An 18961-nucleotide genomic window follows, 5' to 3' on the forward strand; every position below is an offset into this window, starting at 1 on the left:
TCAGTGAGGGGGAAAGAGTCACAGTCTCGTTGTTGGGCAGAACAGTTTTCCTCTCAGTCTGTGGAAGATGCTTTCCTGGGCTTCAAGCTTATTAGGTTAATCATCTCTGGCCTTTTAAATTCCTTTCTTCACAAATCTCGTTAGTTTCCTTAAATCACCTCTTTATATCTTTTGGAACCTTAATTCTTCTTTAAATTCTGCTGTGTATAGTTGTAAGTCCAGACCCTTGAGCGTGGTACATGCCCTTCCCAAACTACCCGCAGCCTTCTGTTCAACCTGCATTCCCTGCCATGAACTCTCGCCTCTAGCTGTACACACCTGTTCCCCATTCCTGAGCTTTCACATGTGCTCAGCCTCCACATGGAATGTTCTTTCTCCTCTTTCTGACTTCATCTTCATCCTTCAAAGCTCAACTGAGATGTCACCTCTCCTACCTAGATACGCCCCTCTTCTCAGCTGGGCTCCTTGCTCTTCTACAGTTTTCTTTTCAACCTGTATTTTCATCTCTAGTGCACTCTAACAGATGACCAACTATCTATAATAATAAAAGCATGCCAAAACCGGTTTGGCTCAGTGGATAGAGCGTCAGCCTGCGGACTGAAAGGTCCCGGGTTCGATTTTGGTCAAGGGCATGTACCTGGGTTGCGGGCACATCCCCCGTGGGACATGTGCAGGAGGCAGCTGGTCAATGTTTCTCTCCCATCGATGTTTCTAACTATCTATCTCTCTCCCTTCCTCTCTGTAAAAAATCAATAAAATATATTTAAAAAAAAATAATAAAAGCATAATAAACTATTTAGACCAGACATCCTTCCAGACAACATTCCGGACGAAGCCGGGGCTGCGAGGGAAGCCCGGTTCCCAGGTGCCTGCCAGCGGCCAGAGGGAAGCCCAGGTCCCGGGTGCTGGAGGGAAGCCTGGGTCCTGGATGCCAGAGGGAAGCCGGTGCCAGCAGCCAGGGGAAGGAAGGCCTACTCTTGCACGAATTTCGTGCATCAGGCCTCTAGTTTCTGAATAAGTAAGGATTTGATCATGCCTAAAAACTTATTTATTTTCTGTCTTTTTCTTTTTGCACGCTCACATTGCATGCACACTCACACATACACCACGCTTTAAGAAGGATCCTATTTTCTACCCATTTAAAAAAAAGTAGTTTTGAGAAGGCTTTTAAAGAGTTAAGTTTTAATGTGTTGCTCTTTTTTGCAACTTATTGGTTGACTTTAAGCAGGCCACCTAGATTTTGCATTACCCCCTTTTTTTTCAAATGCAGGTACAGTAATGGTATTTGTTCCCCCTACATAGTTTTCAAATGCCTTAAAATGCACAATATAAAATCCATTTGTATTGTGCTATACTATTTATACTTAAAAGCCAGAGTATCAGCAGCTAAGGGAGTGGAGTTAGTCTGTGTATGTGAGGGATATTCGAGCAGGTTAGATTATACCTTTAGTTCTAGAAGATCATGTTAGAAAATGATGCTGGTGTGATATATGCCTCACACAGCAGTAAAGTCCTTCATCACTATTGTAAACTAGAGAGCATACACCTGGCTGATAAGGAACCAGCATCCCATCTGTATATATTATAATTTGTCAATAACCTTAGATTTTTTAAATTTTAAAAATGTATTTTTTGAATAGATAATACATGATGAAAAATTCAAAAGGGCACATGCAGCAATGTCTCTGTCTTATTATCCTTTTAAAGGTGTTACATATTAATGTAACTGAAATTTATGTGTAAATATTTTTTTCTTTAAGAAAACCCACAAAATTAGTAGTCCACTACACATAGTATTCTTTATTTTGCATTTTTCATTGAAAAAAACATATTTTAGAGATAATTTCTTAACATACATAAAGTACTTTCAAATTTTTCCAGCTACATTATATTTCATTGTGTGAATGTGCCATAATTTACCAATTTCCTATTGTTTTCAATTATTTGCATTATAGGCAGTGTTTCAGTGAGTAATATAATCTTACATGTATAGGTAACCATTAGTTTTCAGAGGTCATTAGATATAGAAGAAAGCACTGAATTTTATAATATGCAATTATATGAATTTTAACAATTAAAGTATCCTGGAAAAAAATTCTTTTACAAAAATCTTTTTTTTTTTAAAGATTTTTTTTTAAAGACTATATTTTATTGATTTTTTACAGAGAGGAATGGAGAGGGATAGAGAGTTAGAAACATCCATGAGAGAGAAACATTGATCAGCTGCCTCCTGCACACCCCCTACTGGGGATATGCCCGCAACCAAGGTACATGCCCTTGACCAGAATCGAACCTGGGACCCTTCGGTCCACAGGCCGATGCTCTATCCACTGAGCCAAACCGGTTAGGGCTACAAAAAACTTTTATCTGAGAATATTCATGTCTAAATTGTTAGCCACGGGGAAATGGTGATAGAATAGACTCTGCAGCTAACCAATTTAATTATTTTAAAATATATTTTTATTGATTTTAGAAAGGAAGGGAGAGGGAGAGAGAGAAAGAAACAACAATGATGAGAATCATTGATCGGCTGCCTACTGCACGCCCCCTACTAGGGATCGAGCCCGCAACCCGGGCATGTGCCCTTGACTGGAATTGAACTTGGAACCCTTCAGTCTGCAGGCTGACACTCTACCCACTGAGCCAAACCAGCTAGGGCACCAATTTAATTTTTGAATCAATTTGATCATACAATGTGTTATATAAGTGCTAAGTTTTCTTTATTGTTACCAGTAGAAGTAATAATTATATGTGAAGAATTTTCTTTATTTGGCTTATTGCAAGTAGCAGGGCTCTGTGGTTCGTAGCCATTACAACAACTAAACGTTATTTCTTTAAAAAACAAACAAATGAGAATTACATTGAAGAAATTATACTAAATCTAATTAAAAACAGGAGATCCAAATAGCCTCCTTCTCCAAATGCTGCTCAGGGGATCTTGAGACAGAAAACCATCTTTATCTGGGATTTAAAAGCAGGAATGACTTTGTCACTTGCCTGTGCTTCTTGGCTGAGACATTTTAGATCTTCAGTTTCCAGTATTCAAATGTCTACTTGTCTCTGGAACTCTCTTCTTAACATAGAGGTTTATTAGCATCTAGAGGCACCCTGGGAACAGAGCCGCTCAGTTTTGATGTAGAAAATAATTGTAAAAATTTCTTTCCCACAAGCCTACCATCTTTCAGGGAGAGAGAAGAAAAAGAGAGAGAGAGAGAGACAGAGAGAGAGAGAGAGAGAGAGAGAGAACTTGTGCTGGTGCGGGGACTGATGGTGGGAAGCAGTCTTCTGTGGAATAGATACTTGGGAATGTAGAAGTTTCTGGAACTTTCTCAGTATGGTAGTAAATGTTGAAAGCTGCAAGGAAAGATGGAAGGCAACGTTGATGAGGCCAGCTCTCCTAACTTTGTAACCTGCCCCTTAGCCCTTGGCAGGTCTAGTCTATAAATTTCTCTTGGAACATGTGTTGGACCTCCACCACCGCCTCAAAACTACCCACATTGTATAGTCTGACTTTGAAAAAGACTTGACATTTGCAAGGCTCTGATTGTCCGAACCCTGGGGAGAGGCTGGGAAAGCGCCTGCCTGTTTGAGAGACTGTTCCCTTCAAAGGAGCAGTTTGATGTCCAAGAGTATTCTTGGTTCAAAGCTGAGGCAACATGAAACAATTGTAGACCAGTTTTTATAGCTTCTGTAAACAAAGAAATGGATTTCAGAGATCCAAAATGTTCCTTTAATCAGTAAGGAAATTTGAAAAAGAAAAAAAAAAGTCCCCAGGGAGGGTGAAGGAAAGAAGGGGACCAAGAAGGCAGCACAGAACGGAAGTCATTATCACCAGTTAAATGTGAATTTTCAAATTAAACAAAACTGAAATTAAAGTGAATGATACATAGTAGCATGTACTTTTCTTGTCTTTTAAGGAATTGCTTGTTTTAAGTGTAGACAGTTTTGGGGTTTGCTTGTTTGTTTTGACATTGACTGTATCCTAACATAATGATTCCCAAAGCAAAGGGTGTCCCCATTTTTCTTACATTTCCCGCCCCCTTAACTGTGCTAGCTTCTAAGAAAGCTGATGCAGCCATTGTTATAGTTGCTTAGTAACGGGACTGTGAATAAAAACCGTACTGTCCTGTGGAACCAGGTATTCAGTTTTCGATATTGAGATGTCGTGACAGCCTGTAATTTCAGTTTAACTGCTTCCCCACCTTCTTTTAAAAATGTGTTTGGTAGAACAGTTATGCTCTCGATAAACTAGGCTAGCACTTGATTTGTGTGCCTTTTGTACTTTCAAACAGAGAAAAGAACTGCAATTTATGTATTTGGGAAAATAAAGTGTATTAAGGTGTGAGAGATAAAAGTCTATTTTCTGAGGTTCCTGAAGTCTACCTTTAAATGAAATTTTGCAGAGGGTATTAAAAATGCCCTTAGTGTGTCCTGACTAAAGCTGTTGGACTCAGTGAGTTCTTGATCATGGATGGATGAAGGTCCAATTTGGTTAAAAACAAAATGATTCTGAAAACTATTTGGAATTAAGATTTAGGGTAATTTGTGAGAAAATTCTCGCTCAGAGTGTTCTCTTGTATTGATGACCCTGTTCCTTGGGACACCTAATGGCTTTGTTATTGTGTAGGAAACGGCCAGCAACTAAGGAGATACTGTAGTTATATCTTGTATTCTTTTAAAAAATATTTTTTATTGATTTTTAGAGATAGAGGCAGGGAGAGGGAGAGAGAACGAGAAACATCCATCGGCTGCCTCCTGCACACCTCCTACCAGGGTTTGAGCCTGTAACCTGGGCATGCGCCCTGACCAGAAATCAAACTGGTAACCTTTTCGTGCATGGGACGACACCCAGCCAACTGAGCCACCCCACCCAGGGCTATGCCTTGTATTCCCGAGGCTTTTCTGTACAATTAGCTTCCTCTTTATTTGGCAGGAGAAGAGCCAAGGAAGGATGCCTTTTTCCTCTAAGCTGTCCTCTCAGGAAGAGTTAGCATGCTCTCATCTGCCGCTGGGGCTGTCAGGGTGTTTGTCATGAATTGAGATGGTTTCAGGGCTCAAGTCTACATTGCTGTCATCGCTCATTTAACTCCTACTTGAGAGTGACGGAATTAATAGATAGTGTCTGGTTTTTTACCTTTTCTTTTAAACATTCCTTTAAGTTGTTTAGCTTGTTCCCAGATGTCCTCTTTTCCTTTTTTCCCAATGCTTTTTCTTTCTCTAAAATCCCAGAATCTCTCCTAAATTGCAGCTCCTAACCAGAAAAGTAATTCCAGCCACTTTCCTTGTCTAGGACATTCTGCCCTACTTCTTTTTTAAGTTAGTTGATCTGGTTGAAGGCTTTGTTTGTCACAAAATCTTCCAGTCACGTGTCTCTGCTAAGATGTTTTCTAGGTGATTTAAGGAAAGGAACTGCTGAACATGTGACTTTTATAATGGAAAAATGCTTCAGAAGAAATCAGACTGTTGTCTGGTACTTAGAAGACAAATGAGGGTACAGAACTTTCCCAAGCACAACCCAGAGCACAATCGGTTAGATTTTTTTAAAAGAAGCATTATTTTTTGTCATTTATTCAAGCACGGTTTCCTCAGAACTGTTCCCCCCGCCCCTTTTTTTGGTTTTCTTTTGTTTTAAATTTCCTCTCTTTCTTCCTGGTTCTCTTTTCCCACATAATTTTTCTAATAAAATCAGAAAATGATTTATTCTTTAATCTAGTGTGTACTGTTATCTAATTTGCTGGTGACTTACTCCGCTTAAGGCTGACCAGTTATCCTTTGCAGTTAAAAAAGGGACTTGGCTATATTTGACCATTTGTTCCCATGATACCCAGGGAATGCCCTTTTTGGGGATATTTGTGTCATTCTCTTCAACCCTGTTATTCTCATCTCTGGCCAAAAAATTAGTATGGTACTTCCTTGTACCTCACCTTTGGAATGTCTCGAAAGCAAAGAACCAGGAATTATTTGTAATCTTTTCAACAGGAGACTGAAATACAAGAGCAGCGATTATATTGTTATCATTTGAACCCCAAACAAAGGAAACCTGATATATGTTATTCCTATACACAATAACAGTTATGCTACATTTATCTAGTGAAAAGCAATTTTCCTGGGTGGTTTTAGTTGGCATAGTTTGTGTAACATGACCAAATTTTTCTCATTTCTGTGTTTTTTTGTTTTGTTTGTTTTTTTAGAATAGTCAATATCATTATTGACCCACACTCCCTCTCATGATAAGATCTGGGTCTTGGCTCATAGGCATAGTGAAAATTGAGGTTCCCTTTTGCATTGTCTCTTGCCCCTGTGCTGGTAGCTCGGGCCTGACCTTTTCTCTGCTCTCCCTTAGAGGGCTCTTGAGTCAATGAGCTTTTTTTGATATCTCCCTCCTTCTCCCCCCTCAGCCCAAGGAAGGACGTGCGGCAGCTGAACGCCTTTGGCAGCAGGTTCCTGAGGGCAATGGGACTCTGGGTAACAACTTACAGAAACCCACTTGAACTGGTTTGAGCAAAGAAGGGTGATTTTTAATGTTTTGGTAAAGAGGTGTCCCATAGGATCCAAGGACAAGGATGCACCCGGGCCTCGGAATCAAACTGGATACAGGCTGTGTGTTTCTTCTCTACTGCAGCTGACTTCCTCTGCTGCTTCTCCACAGGCCACCGCCTGCTCCTGGGTTAATATCTCTCTTTTTTTTAAATCCTCACCCAAGGATATTTTTAAATTGATTTTTAGAGAGAGGAAGGGAGAAAGAGAAACATTGATGTGAGAGAAAAACATCAATTGGTTGGCTCCTGTGTGTGCCCTGACCAGGGATCGAACCCGCAACCTAAGTATGTTTTCTGACCTGGAATCAAACCTGCAACCTTTTGGTGTACAGGAAGATGCTGTAACTACCTGAGCCACCCGGCGAGGACCTGGGTTACATCTCTTTTGTATAAGAGACAGCCCAGCTGAGGTTGGAATTTCTTGGTCACAATGAAAGAATTGCCAGGCTAGGACCCAGCGTGTGTGAGATGTTTGCTCTTGGCCTAGTCAGCTCTGCCAGGGGCTGTGTATTAGTTCCTAGGGCTGCTGTAACCAGTGACCGCAGACTTGGTGGCTTAAAACAACAGAAATGGATTATTTCACAATTCTGGAGTCCAGGAGTCCAAAACCAAGATGTTAGCAGAATTGGTTCTTTCTGGCTGCGAGAATCTGTCCCATGTCTCTCTCCTCTTGCTTGAGCAGCGGTTCTCAACCTGTGGGTCGCGACCCCTTTGAAGGCCGAACGACCCTTTCACAGGAGTTGCCTAAGACCATCGGAAAACACATATATAATTACATATTGTTTTTGTGATTAATCACTATGCTTTAATTATGTTCAATTTGTAACAATGAAAATACATCCTGCATATCAGATATTTACATTCTGATTCATAACAGTAGCAAAATTACAGTTATGAAGTAGCAACAAAAATAATTTTATGGTTGGGGGTCACCACAACATGAGGAACTGTATTAAAGGGTCACGGCATTAGGAAGGTTGAGAACCACTGTTCTTGAGTCTGCCACAACCCGGGGTGCTTCTTGGCTTTTGGCTGCATAACGCCAATCTTTGCTTCTGTCTTTTCATGACTTTCTTTGTGCATCTTTGTATCTCAAATTTCTATTCTTTCTCATTGGATTTAAGGTTCATCCAGGATGAGCTCATCTTGAGATCCTTAATTATATCGGCAAAGACAATATTTCCAAATGAAGTCACATTCACAGGTACCAGGAGTTAGGACTATGACATATCCTTTAGGGGGAAATAATTTACCTTCTACAGGGTGTGTCTTTATTGTGTGAACATATGTATGCAAGGGCCCTTTGTATAGTAACCATATAAATAGGAAAGATGTGGTCATTCCCAAGCAGAAGGGAGACTGGAACACTATTCCCGAGGAGTCTTCTGCACTGGGGTTGAACTTGGGAGAAAGCCAGGAATTTGGAAATAGGTATCTCTCAGCCTCTCAGCTCAGCTCTAGCTCTGGAACATTATTGTGCTTAAGTATGAATGACTAATATTTGATCTGCTTTGTTCTGACAGGGATAAAGGGAGGGGAGATTGAGTGGACACAGATTCCTTGTCAGAGATAACACACTTGTTTCACTGTGATGGCAAAATGACACCATCACCACCACTGCCGCCATCATCCTCTGGAATATTTTTTTGAAACTGCAAAATCATCTCTCCAAACAGTAATAATGATCGTGGTTACTGCCTTGGTTCTCAGGGGAAGGGATACAAAGGAAGGACATAGTAGCTTGGAGTGTGACACACACAAAATAACTAGGAAAATTTTGGAAGAAATGAGTGTTACAAAGAGGAACTCCTCCTATGACTTTTAAAACCTTTTATAGATAATTTCAAAGTAACTAGAATAGTATTATGAACCCTCCTGTTTCTGTCATTTAGCCCAACAACTGTTAACCCATGGCCAGTCCTGCTTCCTCCATAACCCCATTTATTTCCATCCTGGCCATATTCTTTTAGAGAAAGCCCTAGACATTATCTGACTTATTCTGTAGAGATTTAAGTGTTTATCTCTTTTAAAAACACATAATAGTAATGGCATTATTATACCTTGATATACAGGAGTGCTCGTGTATAATTTATATATATATATATATATAAATATATATACACACATTATTGATTTCAGAGAGAGGGAGAAGGAGAGAGAGATAGAAATATCAATGATGAGAGAGAATCATTGATTGGCTGCCTCCTGCACGCCCCCTACTGGGGATCGAGCCCACAACCCAGGCATGTGCCCTTTATCGGAATAGAACCCAGGACCCTTCAGTCCGCAGGCTGACGCTCTATCCACTGAGCCAAACCAGCTAGGGCTCGTGTATAATTTTTTTAAATGTCCAGTTAGTCTTCAGTTTCCTAATCACCTCAATCTTTTTTTAACAATTTGTTTGCATGAACATCTAAGTAAGAATTGGTTGTTATGTCTTTTACATCTCTTTCAATCTATAGGATCTCCCCCTCACATCTATCTCCCTCTGTCTCTGTCTCTCTTTTTCTTACAATTTGCTGAAGAAACTTGGTGGTTTGCAGTGATTTCCACCACATATCTTGGAAACCAGTGGGTTTTGCTGGTTGTATCTCCATGTACTTTAACTTATTTCTCTATATTTCCAGTGCACTGAAAGTTTGCTTTTAGAAATTTGATGATATGGAAAGTAAATTTTTGTTGTTGTTGGGGGCGGGTGTTGGAGAGGGAAGACTTCTTTGGAGGTGGTAATGTGTTCTTCTGCCAGGAGGCACGTAATATCTGATTGTTAGCTGTTGATGCTCAGTGTCTCGATCTATTAATTCATCAGGAGATTCAAAATGGTGAAATTCTAATTCTATCATTTTTGTTCACTTATTACATGAACTACTGCTTTAAAGAGAACCTTACCCATACCTACTATTTGGTTACTTTTTAGCACACTTTGTATAGGAAAGGCAGGCTATATATATTTTTCTCTTTATTTACTAAACTTCAAAATAATCAGTTTTTAAGCATCCTTCAGTGTTGACCAATTAGATTTCATTTTATAAAGGACTAGAGTCCCAGTGCACCAAATTCGTGCATGGGTAGGGTCCCTAGGCCTGGCCGGCAATCAGGGCTGATCAGGTTCCTTGCCTCCCGCCTCCCACTTCCTCCTTCCCTCCACTTCCTCCTTCCCTCAGTCTCTCAGCACCTATGCACCACCACTGGTCGCCCACTGTGTTCCACGCCACCCCCTGGTGGTCAGCGCACATCATAGCGAGCGATTGAACTCCCAGTCGAACTCCCGAGGGGACACTTTGCATATTAGCCTTGTATATATAGATAGATAATAACGAGCTCATGAATTTAAACATAACTTATGTATTTTAGTCCTCTTTTCTCTTTTTTTTTAAAATGATTTTTTTGAGACTTTCCACAGTTTTGAGTGAGTTTGTTTTGGACCCACACTTTAGAAGCAGCTTGCGAGAGAGAGAGAGAGAGAGAGAGAGAGAGAAGGAGGTTGAAAGAGAGAAATCTAAGTAAAGCTTAAAAAGTCCTACTGCTATTTAATAATTTTCATATGTAACAAATGATTTAAGAGGTCAGGGCGTAAAAGAAAATAGTGTTTTCCGAAAGGAACTTATTGCAGCCGCTCTGACCTTTAGTCACAGGAGCCATTTAAGAGCTAATTTTCAGTTTGGCGAATTTAGCCGCAGGCTGGGCAGTCTTCACCCGAGCAGTTAAATCTCTATTAACCATGCTAAATATTTATCTCTTACTTATTTTATCAGGAGTTTTAAGTTGGTTTCACTGTTGTAAGTACATGAGTTAAGTAAGACATATAAAAAAAAAACCCCACAAAACAAACTCCAAGGAAAAACACTTGCCTCTCTACCCCCAACAGGGTTCATTGCTTAATAATATAAAAGCATTTTATATTAATTTTATTTTCCTAGTATTTACAATGCCCTCATTTGCTAGATGTGCAGTTTCTAAAATGAGAAGCCCATAACCACAACTAATAATACCATTTATATTTGTTTCTTTACTAATAAACTAACAAATTTTAATATCAAAGCTATTAGATACTATAATTTTAATGTGCATATGTAAACTCATGTAATTATACAACTAGAGATTACCTTTAGAGTTCACCTCTGTAGTCAAGCAAGACAGTGCCTTTGCAGTCTTTCATCCACCCATCCGTTAGTTAAACATATTTATTAAATATTTCCTATATACTTGTGTGAGGTACTGTGATATATCATGGTGAGGAAAGCAGACATAGCCATTACACTCAGGATGCTTTTGGTTTAGAGAGAGAAATTAACATAATCATAGTTGCACAATTACATATGAAACAGCATCCTTGTTAATGGTCACATGGTGTTCTATAATATGGATTTGTCCTATTTTAACTATTCATAAACATGTATTTTTTATTTTTAAGAAAAAGGTAACAAATACAGTATAATACCTTTTTTTAGGAGTATATAAGAGTATTTTATTAGGAGGGGTTCTTAGAAGTGGAATTTATGAGAAAAAGGGTATGTATATTAAAAGTTTTTATGGATATTGCTAAATTGCTCTCCATAAAAGCAAAATCAATATATACTTAACACAAAAGTACTTATTTCTTTATTCACTCAACACTGGATATTATGAATTTTATTCTGTGATTTGCATATCTATAATTTCTGCTCATGTTTCTAATATATGATTTGTCTTATTTTGTTGCTTTTCTTGTTTTATGGATCTTAATATTTTATCTATCATATATGTTATAAATATTTTCTCTCAGACTATCTCTGATTTTAATTTTGTTTTCTCTCCCCTGGAAACCCTTCTTACCAACTTTGTTAATAGTATCTGGGAATTTTAGTTACAGATTGTCTTTCTTGGGGAGTTCTTTTTTAGAAAATAATTCTTTATTGTTGAAAGTATTACATATGCCCCCCTTTCCCCCATTGACCTTGGGGGGGTTCTTTTTCACATTTTCCTACCAGTTCTCTCTTAAAAACTACTTTAATCTTTATAGCCACATTTGAAAAATGCTAAAGACTTGACTGTAGGTTCTTCTGGTATTCACTTTGATCTAAGTTTTTTGTACTCTACATCTATCTCATCAATTATTTCTTATGCTTTATCTTTTAAAGTATAAAAGCTTAATGAAGATATAATTCATGTATTATACAATTACCCTTTAAAAGTGTACAACTCACTTTTAGTTATTTACAAAATTGTGCAATGGGAAAAACATCCTTGGGGGAGCATTAACAACAACAACAACAAAAATACAAGACAAAAGCTGAGCTTGTTATCATCCTAGATGTTAAGTGGTTTGCCCAATATTACCTAGCTAATTAGAATTAAAGCAAGGATTTACATAAAAATTGCCTGGCCAGTGTGGCTCAATGATTAAGCATTGACCTATGAACCAGGAGGTCAGGTTTTGATTCCTGGTCAGGGCACATGCCCGGGTTGTGGTCTTGGTCCCTAGTAGGGGGCATGCAAAAGGCAGCAGATCAATAGTTCTTTTTCACCATTGATATTTCTGTTTTTTCCTTTCCCTTCCTCTCTGAAAGCAATTTTTTAAAAAAATTAATCTGAAGTCATCCCTCTCAACCCACTTAAAATATTTAAATAATTATTCAATTGAATTTGAGGCAAATGTGTTACTATTTGAATAGTTCTATATGTGATTTGATTGACACCATATCTTTCAAAAATCATAATCTATTCATGCTAACTCTTACTTAAAATACAGAAAGATTTCAATTATTCACACAGTAAAATCTGGATTCATAAATAAGACCAAGCAAGACCTAACTTAAAGGTTAAAAATCTGAAGTCCATTTGTTAGCCTCAGTGGTTCTGTGAACTCCCTGGAATTCAATGCAAATATGATATGTTGTACTTTTCTCTGGGATTCTACTATTTTCATAAAGAGGTAGGTGGTCCATGTTGGTTAAAATCATAGGTCTGTTACCGGTTTCTCTAAAACTCTAGTCATGTGACAAATCATTAGGAAAGGAAAACCAATATAGTTTCATGTACAAAAAAAGGTTACAGGCATACGTCATTTGATTGTGCTTCACAAATATGATTTTTACAAACTGAAGACAAGCCCCTCCACCAGCAAAAAAGATTATGACCCACTTTATTATGATACTCACTTTAATATGGTGGTCTGGAACCGAACCATAATATCTCCAAGGTATCCTGTACTTAATAAATTCATATTTTTTGGAAGAAATTCAGTCATAAATTCAATTAACACTGATCATCTAAAATGAATAATGTTTAAGCTGATCATTAGACCCAGGAGAAGTGGCCTCATGTGATTACTTGGTGCAGCGTGGGCTTTCTCCCTATTGATGCAGTCATTTGAGCTTAAATCAGACATTCGAGCATATTTCCAACTGCATGGACATTGAAGGCTCGAAGACAAGGCTCTGAACATGTAATGACCCTCTGACCAACGCAAACCAGTGTCAGCCCCTGTGACAGGTCTCAGTCAGATACTGCAATCTGGGAACTGCTCACTCACACCTGACAATGGAAATTTATCTGCTAAATATAGATACAGACTGAGATTTCATGGTCTTGTATAACATCTAGGCACAGGCCTGGGTCAGAGCCACAGGGGCTGGTATTATCTCAGGAACTACCTTTCAAAAAGCTAGACTGCAACCCTGATGTCTGGTGAGTTAGCAAATTTATATATTTGGAGGAGTCACACTGCCCTGAAACTCCCAGGAGCCTCTATCAGCTCCACCCTCTGTGACTGAGTCCAGACACTCATTCCCAGGAGTAGCTTCTTAATAAATTGGTTACAGATCAATTACGATTTCCATGCGGAAGGATCTCCAGGTCTTTGTCAAAGAGAGTGTGAAGGGTTGTAAAGAGCTGGAGGATATGCGGGAAGGTAGCATTCCTTAAAGTCCAGGATCCTCCACTATAGAATGTATTTGACTCTGTAAAAGTGAGTGGTATGAAGAAGGAATTTACTCTAAAAGTTTGGTTGTTGAGATATCTTTCCTAAGCTTAGAGGAGGAGGATTCTAGAAACTCAGAGTATCAGTAGAGATGGTCAGAGAGTTAGAAACATCGATGAAAGAGGAACATCGATCAGCTGCCTCCTGCACATCTTCTCCTGGGGATGTGCCCGCAACCCAGGCACATGCCCTTGACCGGAATCGAACCCGGGACCTTTCAGTCCCCAGGCCGACGCTCTATCCACTGAGCCAAACCGGTTTCGGCAATACTTCTTAATTTTTATTGAGTGACAATAGGACTAGCTGGCCATATTTTGAGGTAAAATAAAGTACCATGGAATTGACACAATACCAAGGTATTGTATGTGAGGAAACCTAACTCTCAGTTTGACATCCATCAGAGAACACATGTAGGAGAGAGGATCTTAGGGGAAAGGCTTCATGTGAACATAGTAGTGAGAACTCTGTGTTCACCAGAGAATCCACACAGGAGAGAAACCATACACGTGTGATATCTTTCACAAAAGATTCATTCATGACTCTACATTGCATGGTCATAAGAAGATCCACATGAAAGACAAAATGTACTGTGGTAAAGATTGTGGGAAATGCTTGGGTGTAAGGGAATCCTCAGTGCTCGCCAAAGAACCTTCTTAGGAACTAAACCATATTAATATCTCCAGGTGAGCTGGGAAGTATAAATATAATGTGAGCCACAAAGGTGAGCTGCATATATAATTAAAATGTTCTACTAGCCACATTAAAAATTAACGAGGCAGGGGATTTTAATTTTAATAATGTATTTTTTTGTTACTCCACATATCATAAATATTATTTCAATATGTAATTAATATAAAACATTATACATAATACTTTACATTTTTTTGGTGTGTCCTAAGTCTTTTAAATCCAGCGTATATTTTATACTTACACTACATCTCAATTTGGATTCATTGCATTATAAATGCTCAGTTGCCACCTATGGCTATTGGCCACTGTATTGACCAATACAGTTTGAAAACTCTAAATGCCATAAAAGAGTCCATTCAATCACACCTCACATAATTGCACCAACTGATATCACTTAATTAAGCCCAAGTCCTTGTCCTAGCTCCAAAATAAGGTTAACAGTGATTTGTAATCTACTATTATTTTGGATAGCAAATGACAATTTATTACCTGGTAAGCACTTCGGAGAATATGTAGCTTACAATAAATGCGCTGAAGTATTAAAAACCATAACTGAAATATAATCACTTACATAAAAAGGGCAGGGTAATTTGTGACAACATGGGTACATGGCTGAATCTGGAGGGCATTAAGCTAAGTGAAACAAGCCAGACAAAGAAAGACAAAAAATATGGTGTCACTTACATGTGGAATCTAAAAAAAAAAATAAAAAGAAGGTTGAAGTCATAGAAACTAAGAGTACATTGGTGGTTGCCAAGGGCTGGGTGGGAGGGTAGAGAAAATGGAAAGAGGTTGGCCAAAGGGCACAAACTTCCAGTTACAAGATGACTAAGTTCCGAGGATCTACCGAACAGCTTGTTGACAATAGCTAACAATGTGGTATTGTATACTTGGAATATGCTAAGAGAGTAAATCTTAAGCATTCTCACCCTCCCCCCCTTTCCAAAAAAATCAATAAATGATATCAGGACAATTATTTAACTGTATAGTACTTAAATATATTCCAAAAGTATTAACTTAAATGTAAAATCAATAAAAAACTAGAAATAAGTATTATCATAAATTGAGAGAATGTGAATTGACTGGGAAACTGCAATGAGGGAAGGACCACTACTGCTCCTTTGCTCTCCTCCACCAGCTTCCCCATCTTCCTGTCCCTCGACTGGGTAGAGGGCACAACTGGAGGAAGAGGCAAAAGTTCTACTTTATTGACATCACTGTAGTATTGGCTACTGCAGTAAAAAATAAAATAAAAAGTGGCCACGTGAGGTCATGATGTATTAATTATTTTGATTATGGCAATCATTTCACAATGTACTAGTACAGTACATATATCCCATTGTACACTTTAAATATATTATAGTTGTATTTGTCAATTTTACTTCAATAAAGCTAAAGCTGGAAAAAAATCCCATTTCATAATTTGAAAAAGTAATCATAGGTCTTCTTTTTGATATATTATTCTCGTACAGGAATAAGGAAAAAGTTAAAGTTCTATTCCCTGCTCCCATTAGCTTTGTTTTAATGGTGCTTATTTGTTCTAATTGGTCTCCTGGCCCACCAGATTCATTCCATATATCTGGTTATTCATTGTCTGGAATAATAATTCATGGTCTGCTAATATTTATAAATGAAGGGCTTGATTATTCAGTATGGGGAACTGATGTGGTCACTGCCTGCAATTATGTGGGCGAATGTTTGTATTTTTCCTGATTGGTTTTACCCCAAGTATGAGTTAGGCTGTTGGTAAGTTGGTGGTCTGATTTTTTCGGCTCTACTTCTCCTTTATGGGAGCTGTCTGCTTGTGGGCCTCTTCTTGGCTGTGATGTAGAACGAGCTGGGTGGCTACCGTTCACGCTGGGTGGCAAGTGTTCAATTATTTAAAAGTGGTAGAATTAAGCCCCTCATTAGATATTTGCTTTATGTCTATAACATTTAACATATTGTAACATTTCTTTATATAGGAATACACATGGCTTGATAAAAACTATCATGAAATTATTACAAATGCAAGCTGTAAAGGAAGGACAAGCTGGCGAGAAGAATATTCAGGATCTATATTCTATTAGGTAAGCCTTTTTCCCTTTCTTTAAAAAACGTATTTTTTATTGTGTGAATTGTGAGCTTATGAACTGAGACATACTAATCCGTTAAGAACAGTTATTTCAGAGCTTGAGCAAATGTACTTACAGCAGGAGGGTAAACTTCCTCACCATGAAGACGAATAGGTGACTAGCAAGGGGTTATTACCCAGGGCAAGGTCGGTAGTTACGAGCATTGATTTGCCTTTTTTTGTCATCTATAGAATGTAATCTATCGAATTATTTTAAAAAGAAAAACGACACCGCAGCAATGACAGTGAAATGCATTGGATTTTATGGGGGAGTGTGGGCAAAGGATGGCATCAGGCTTATTTGTGAAGGTGCCTTGAAGGTCCTAGGAAGCCATTTCTTGAGAGAGGAACTCCCACTTAGTGAGCAGAGGACCCCAGGGGATGCCATGTAACCAATGTGTATTGTCCTAGGAACTCTGTTTAGTGATGCATCCAGAATGTGCCTGCTTCTAAAGAATGAGAACCTGGGACCATAAACAAGGGGACTGGTTCACGGTGGAAAATGGTTCGCATGGGCTATGGCAATTCAATAGGGCAAGTAAATCCACTGGCTCTGTGACAGATAGTGATTGTGGGGAGGGATCTGATGAGAAGGACTGCAGTACGTTTTGAATGGATTTCTCTTGGTTGATTGATCATCCTAGTAGATTTAAACCATCAGTAGGCCTTGCACACTTTCCTCTAAGGCTCACACAATTTTCATTGTATCTTAGCTACTGTTATTCCATTGAATTACTGACGATCCTTGTATTAAAAGGCTACAGAGCAAAGGTATGGGAGGCTTAGAGTCCTCCTAAATATTGAGTTTTTTGGAAGCAAAATGAGGACTGTCTCTGATGTCTAACATCCAGATAGAAACTGAAAAAGATCTCCAACTAACTATTCCCCCCTAAATCATATAAACATATCCAAATATTTGGGAAAAAAGAAAGAAAGAAAGTAAATCAGATCCTTGTGAATCCTCATTGGCTGGAGCACACAGCACCTGCAGTTTTGAGCATTTGACACCAGCTTTCAGAAGCTCTGAGAGTCTCTGAAATGTTGAGTGCTGCATACTCACGTAGATTTATAGTGCTTTCCTTTTGAGACTGAGTCAACAGTGTCTCGTTACAATGATCGTTCCTGAAGTTTTAGTGCTATTTACGATCTCTTTTATTTTTTATGAGTACATTCAGAATTTTTTAAAGCCAGTTTTTTTAAAACAAGGTCAGATTTGCATTTTACATATTTTTTTTTCTTAGCATGTTCTTGATGTCTTCAAACATATGGAAAAGTTGGAAGGATGCAGTACAATGAATTAGTAAATCCCTTAACTTATTTGTTAACTCAGTAATTTGATTTTAAATAGAAGAAGCAAAAATAAAATTATTTGCTCTATGAAAATACTGTGGGAACGGGGTGTGCAGAGTAAACTTTCCAAATTGATAAATACACTTCTCTCTTTTTAACATAGTGGTGCCTCCCGAGGCACAGGTTTTTATTTCAGGTTTGTCCTTTACCCATTACCTTGATCAGAATTGAACCTAAGGAGTAGATGAGCAGATCTTAATATTTCTAGATGAGTCATATGAACATCTGTGTGTTTTCTCTTTTTTAAAAGAAGTTCAATCTCTTGGGCCAGAGTTTCAGGATAGAAAATGATTTCATTATTGTTCACTGAGGGTTATTTATTTTGAGATAGGGAAGCTATTGAAGTTTTTTATTTATTTTTTTATATAACAGTTTTATGACACAATTGACCCATTTAAAGCATACAATTCTCATGGTTTTTAATATATTGATAGAAGTATGCAACCATCACCATAATCAATTCTAGGACATCTTCATCAATCCAAAAATGAAGCACTGGCTGGTATGGCTCAGTTGGTTGAGTGTCGTTCCATGTACCCAAAAGTCGCAGGTTCAATTCCTGATGAAGGCACATGGCCAGGTTTTGGGCTCCATCCCCAGTAAGGGGCGTGCAGGAGGCAGCCGATTGATGATCTCTCTCATCAATGTTTCTCTTTCTCTAAAATCAATAAAAAGACATTAAAAAATACCTCACCCATTAGCTGTCACTCCATATTTCTGTCCACCCATTTAATTTAATGGTTCTCAACCCTGGTTGCTCATTAGAACCATCTGGGTGTGGAACATATGAAAAATCAAATACCCCAAATGAATCAATCTCTGCCGAACGGCGTAGGCATGTGTAGTTTTAAAAAAGGCCCAGGTGGTTCTGATTCACAGTGAGTACAAGATGGTATGCAACCACTCTTTAAGGTGCATTCTGGTCACCTGGGGCCTTGTTGAATGGCAGATTCTTTCCTTAGGCCTAGAGTGGGCTCCAGATTCTTCTATGATAGGCTCCCAGGTGCTGCTGATTCCCCACCAACTATAAGTAGCAGAGCTACGGGCAGCATCCGCAGAACCTCAAGGCTTCTTGGGAGTGCAGGAGCGTGGGCTGTCTGGATCCGAGTCTGCCTGCTGGTATGATTTTTCAGGTAATGTAGAGGCACCTTAAAGTTTAAGAAGCCCTGGTATAGATGATAGTAAAGGGAAATTTTCTATCATGCAGAAGTGGAGTCACTCTCCCTTTTATACTGATTGTCCTTGCTGTGAGTGTTCGACCTTCAGTCATCTGTAATGTTTCCCGTGTTTTTCTATTTATAATTTATA

The 18961-nt window shown here is 38.6% G+C and overlaps 1 protein-coding gene across 3 annotated transcripts in view; it reads left to right on the forward strand.

The window, feature by feature from the left end:
- FOCAD (focadhesin) overlaps window positions 1–18961 on the forward strand; it is a 279727-nt gene that overhangs the window by 38067 nt on the left and 222699 nt on the right. For all 3 annotated transcript variants that reach the window (XM_070431752.1, XM_070431754.1, XM_070431753.1), the window contains one exon: window positions 16155–16259. In XM_070431752.1, coding sequence (XP_070287853.1) covers window positions 16155–16259 — 105 coding nt within the window. The remainder of the gene's footprint in view (window positions 1–16154; window positions 16260–18961) is intronic.

The sequence above is a fragment of the Myotis yumanensis genome, unplaced genomic scaffold (genome assembly GCF_028538775.1).
Source record: "Myotis yumanensis isolate MYYU_CA2020_CCGP unplaced genomic scaffold, mMyoYum1.0.hap1 SCAF_12, whole genome shotgun sequence".
Taxonomy (NCBI): domain Eukaryota; kingdom Metazoa; phylum Chordata; class Mammalia; order Chiroptera; family Vespertilionidae; genus Myotis; species Myotis yumanensis.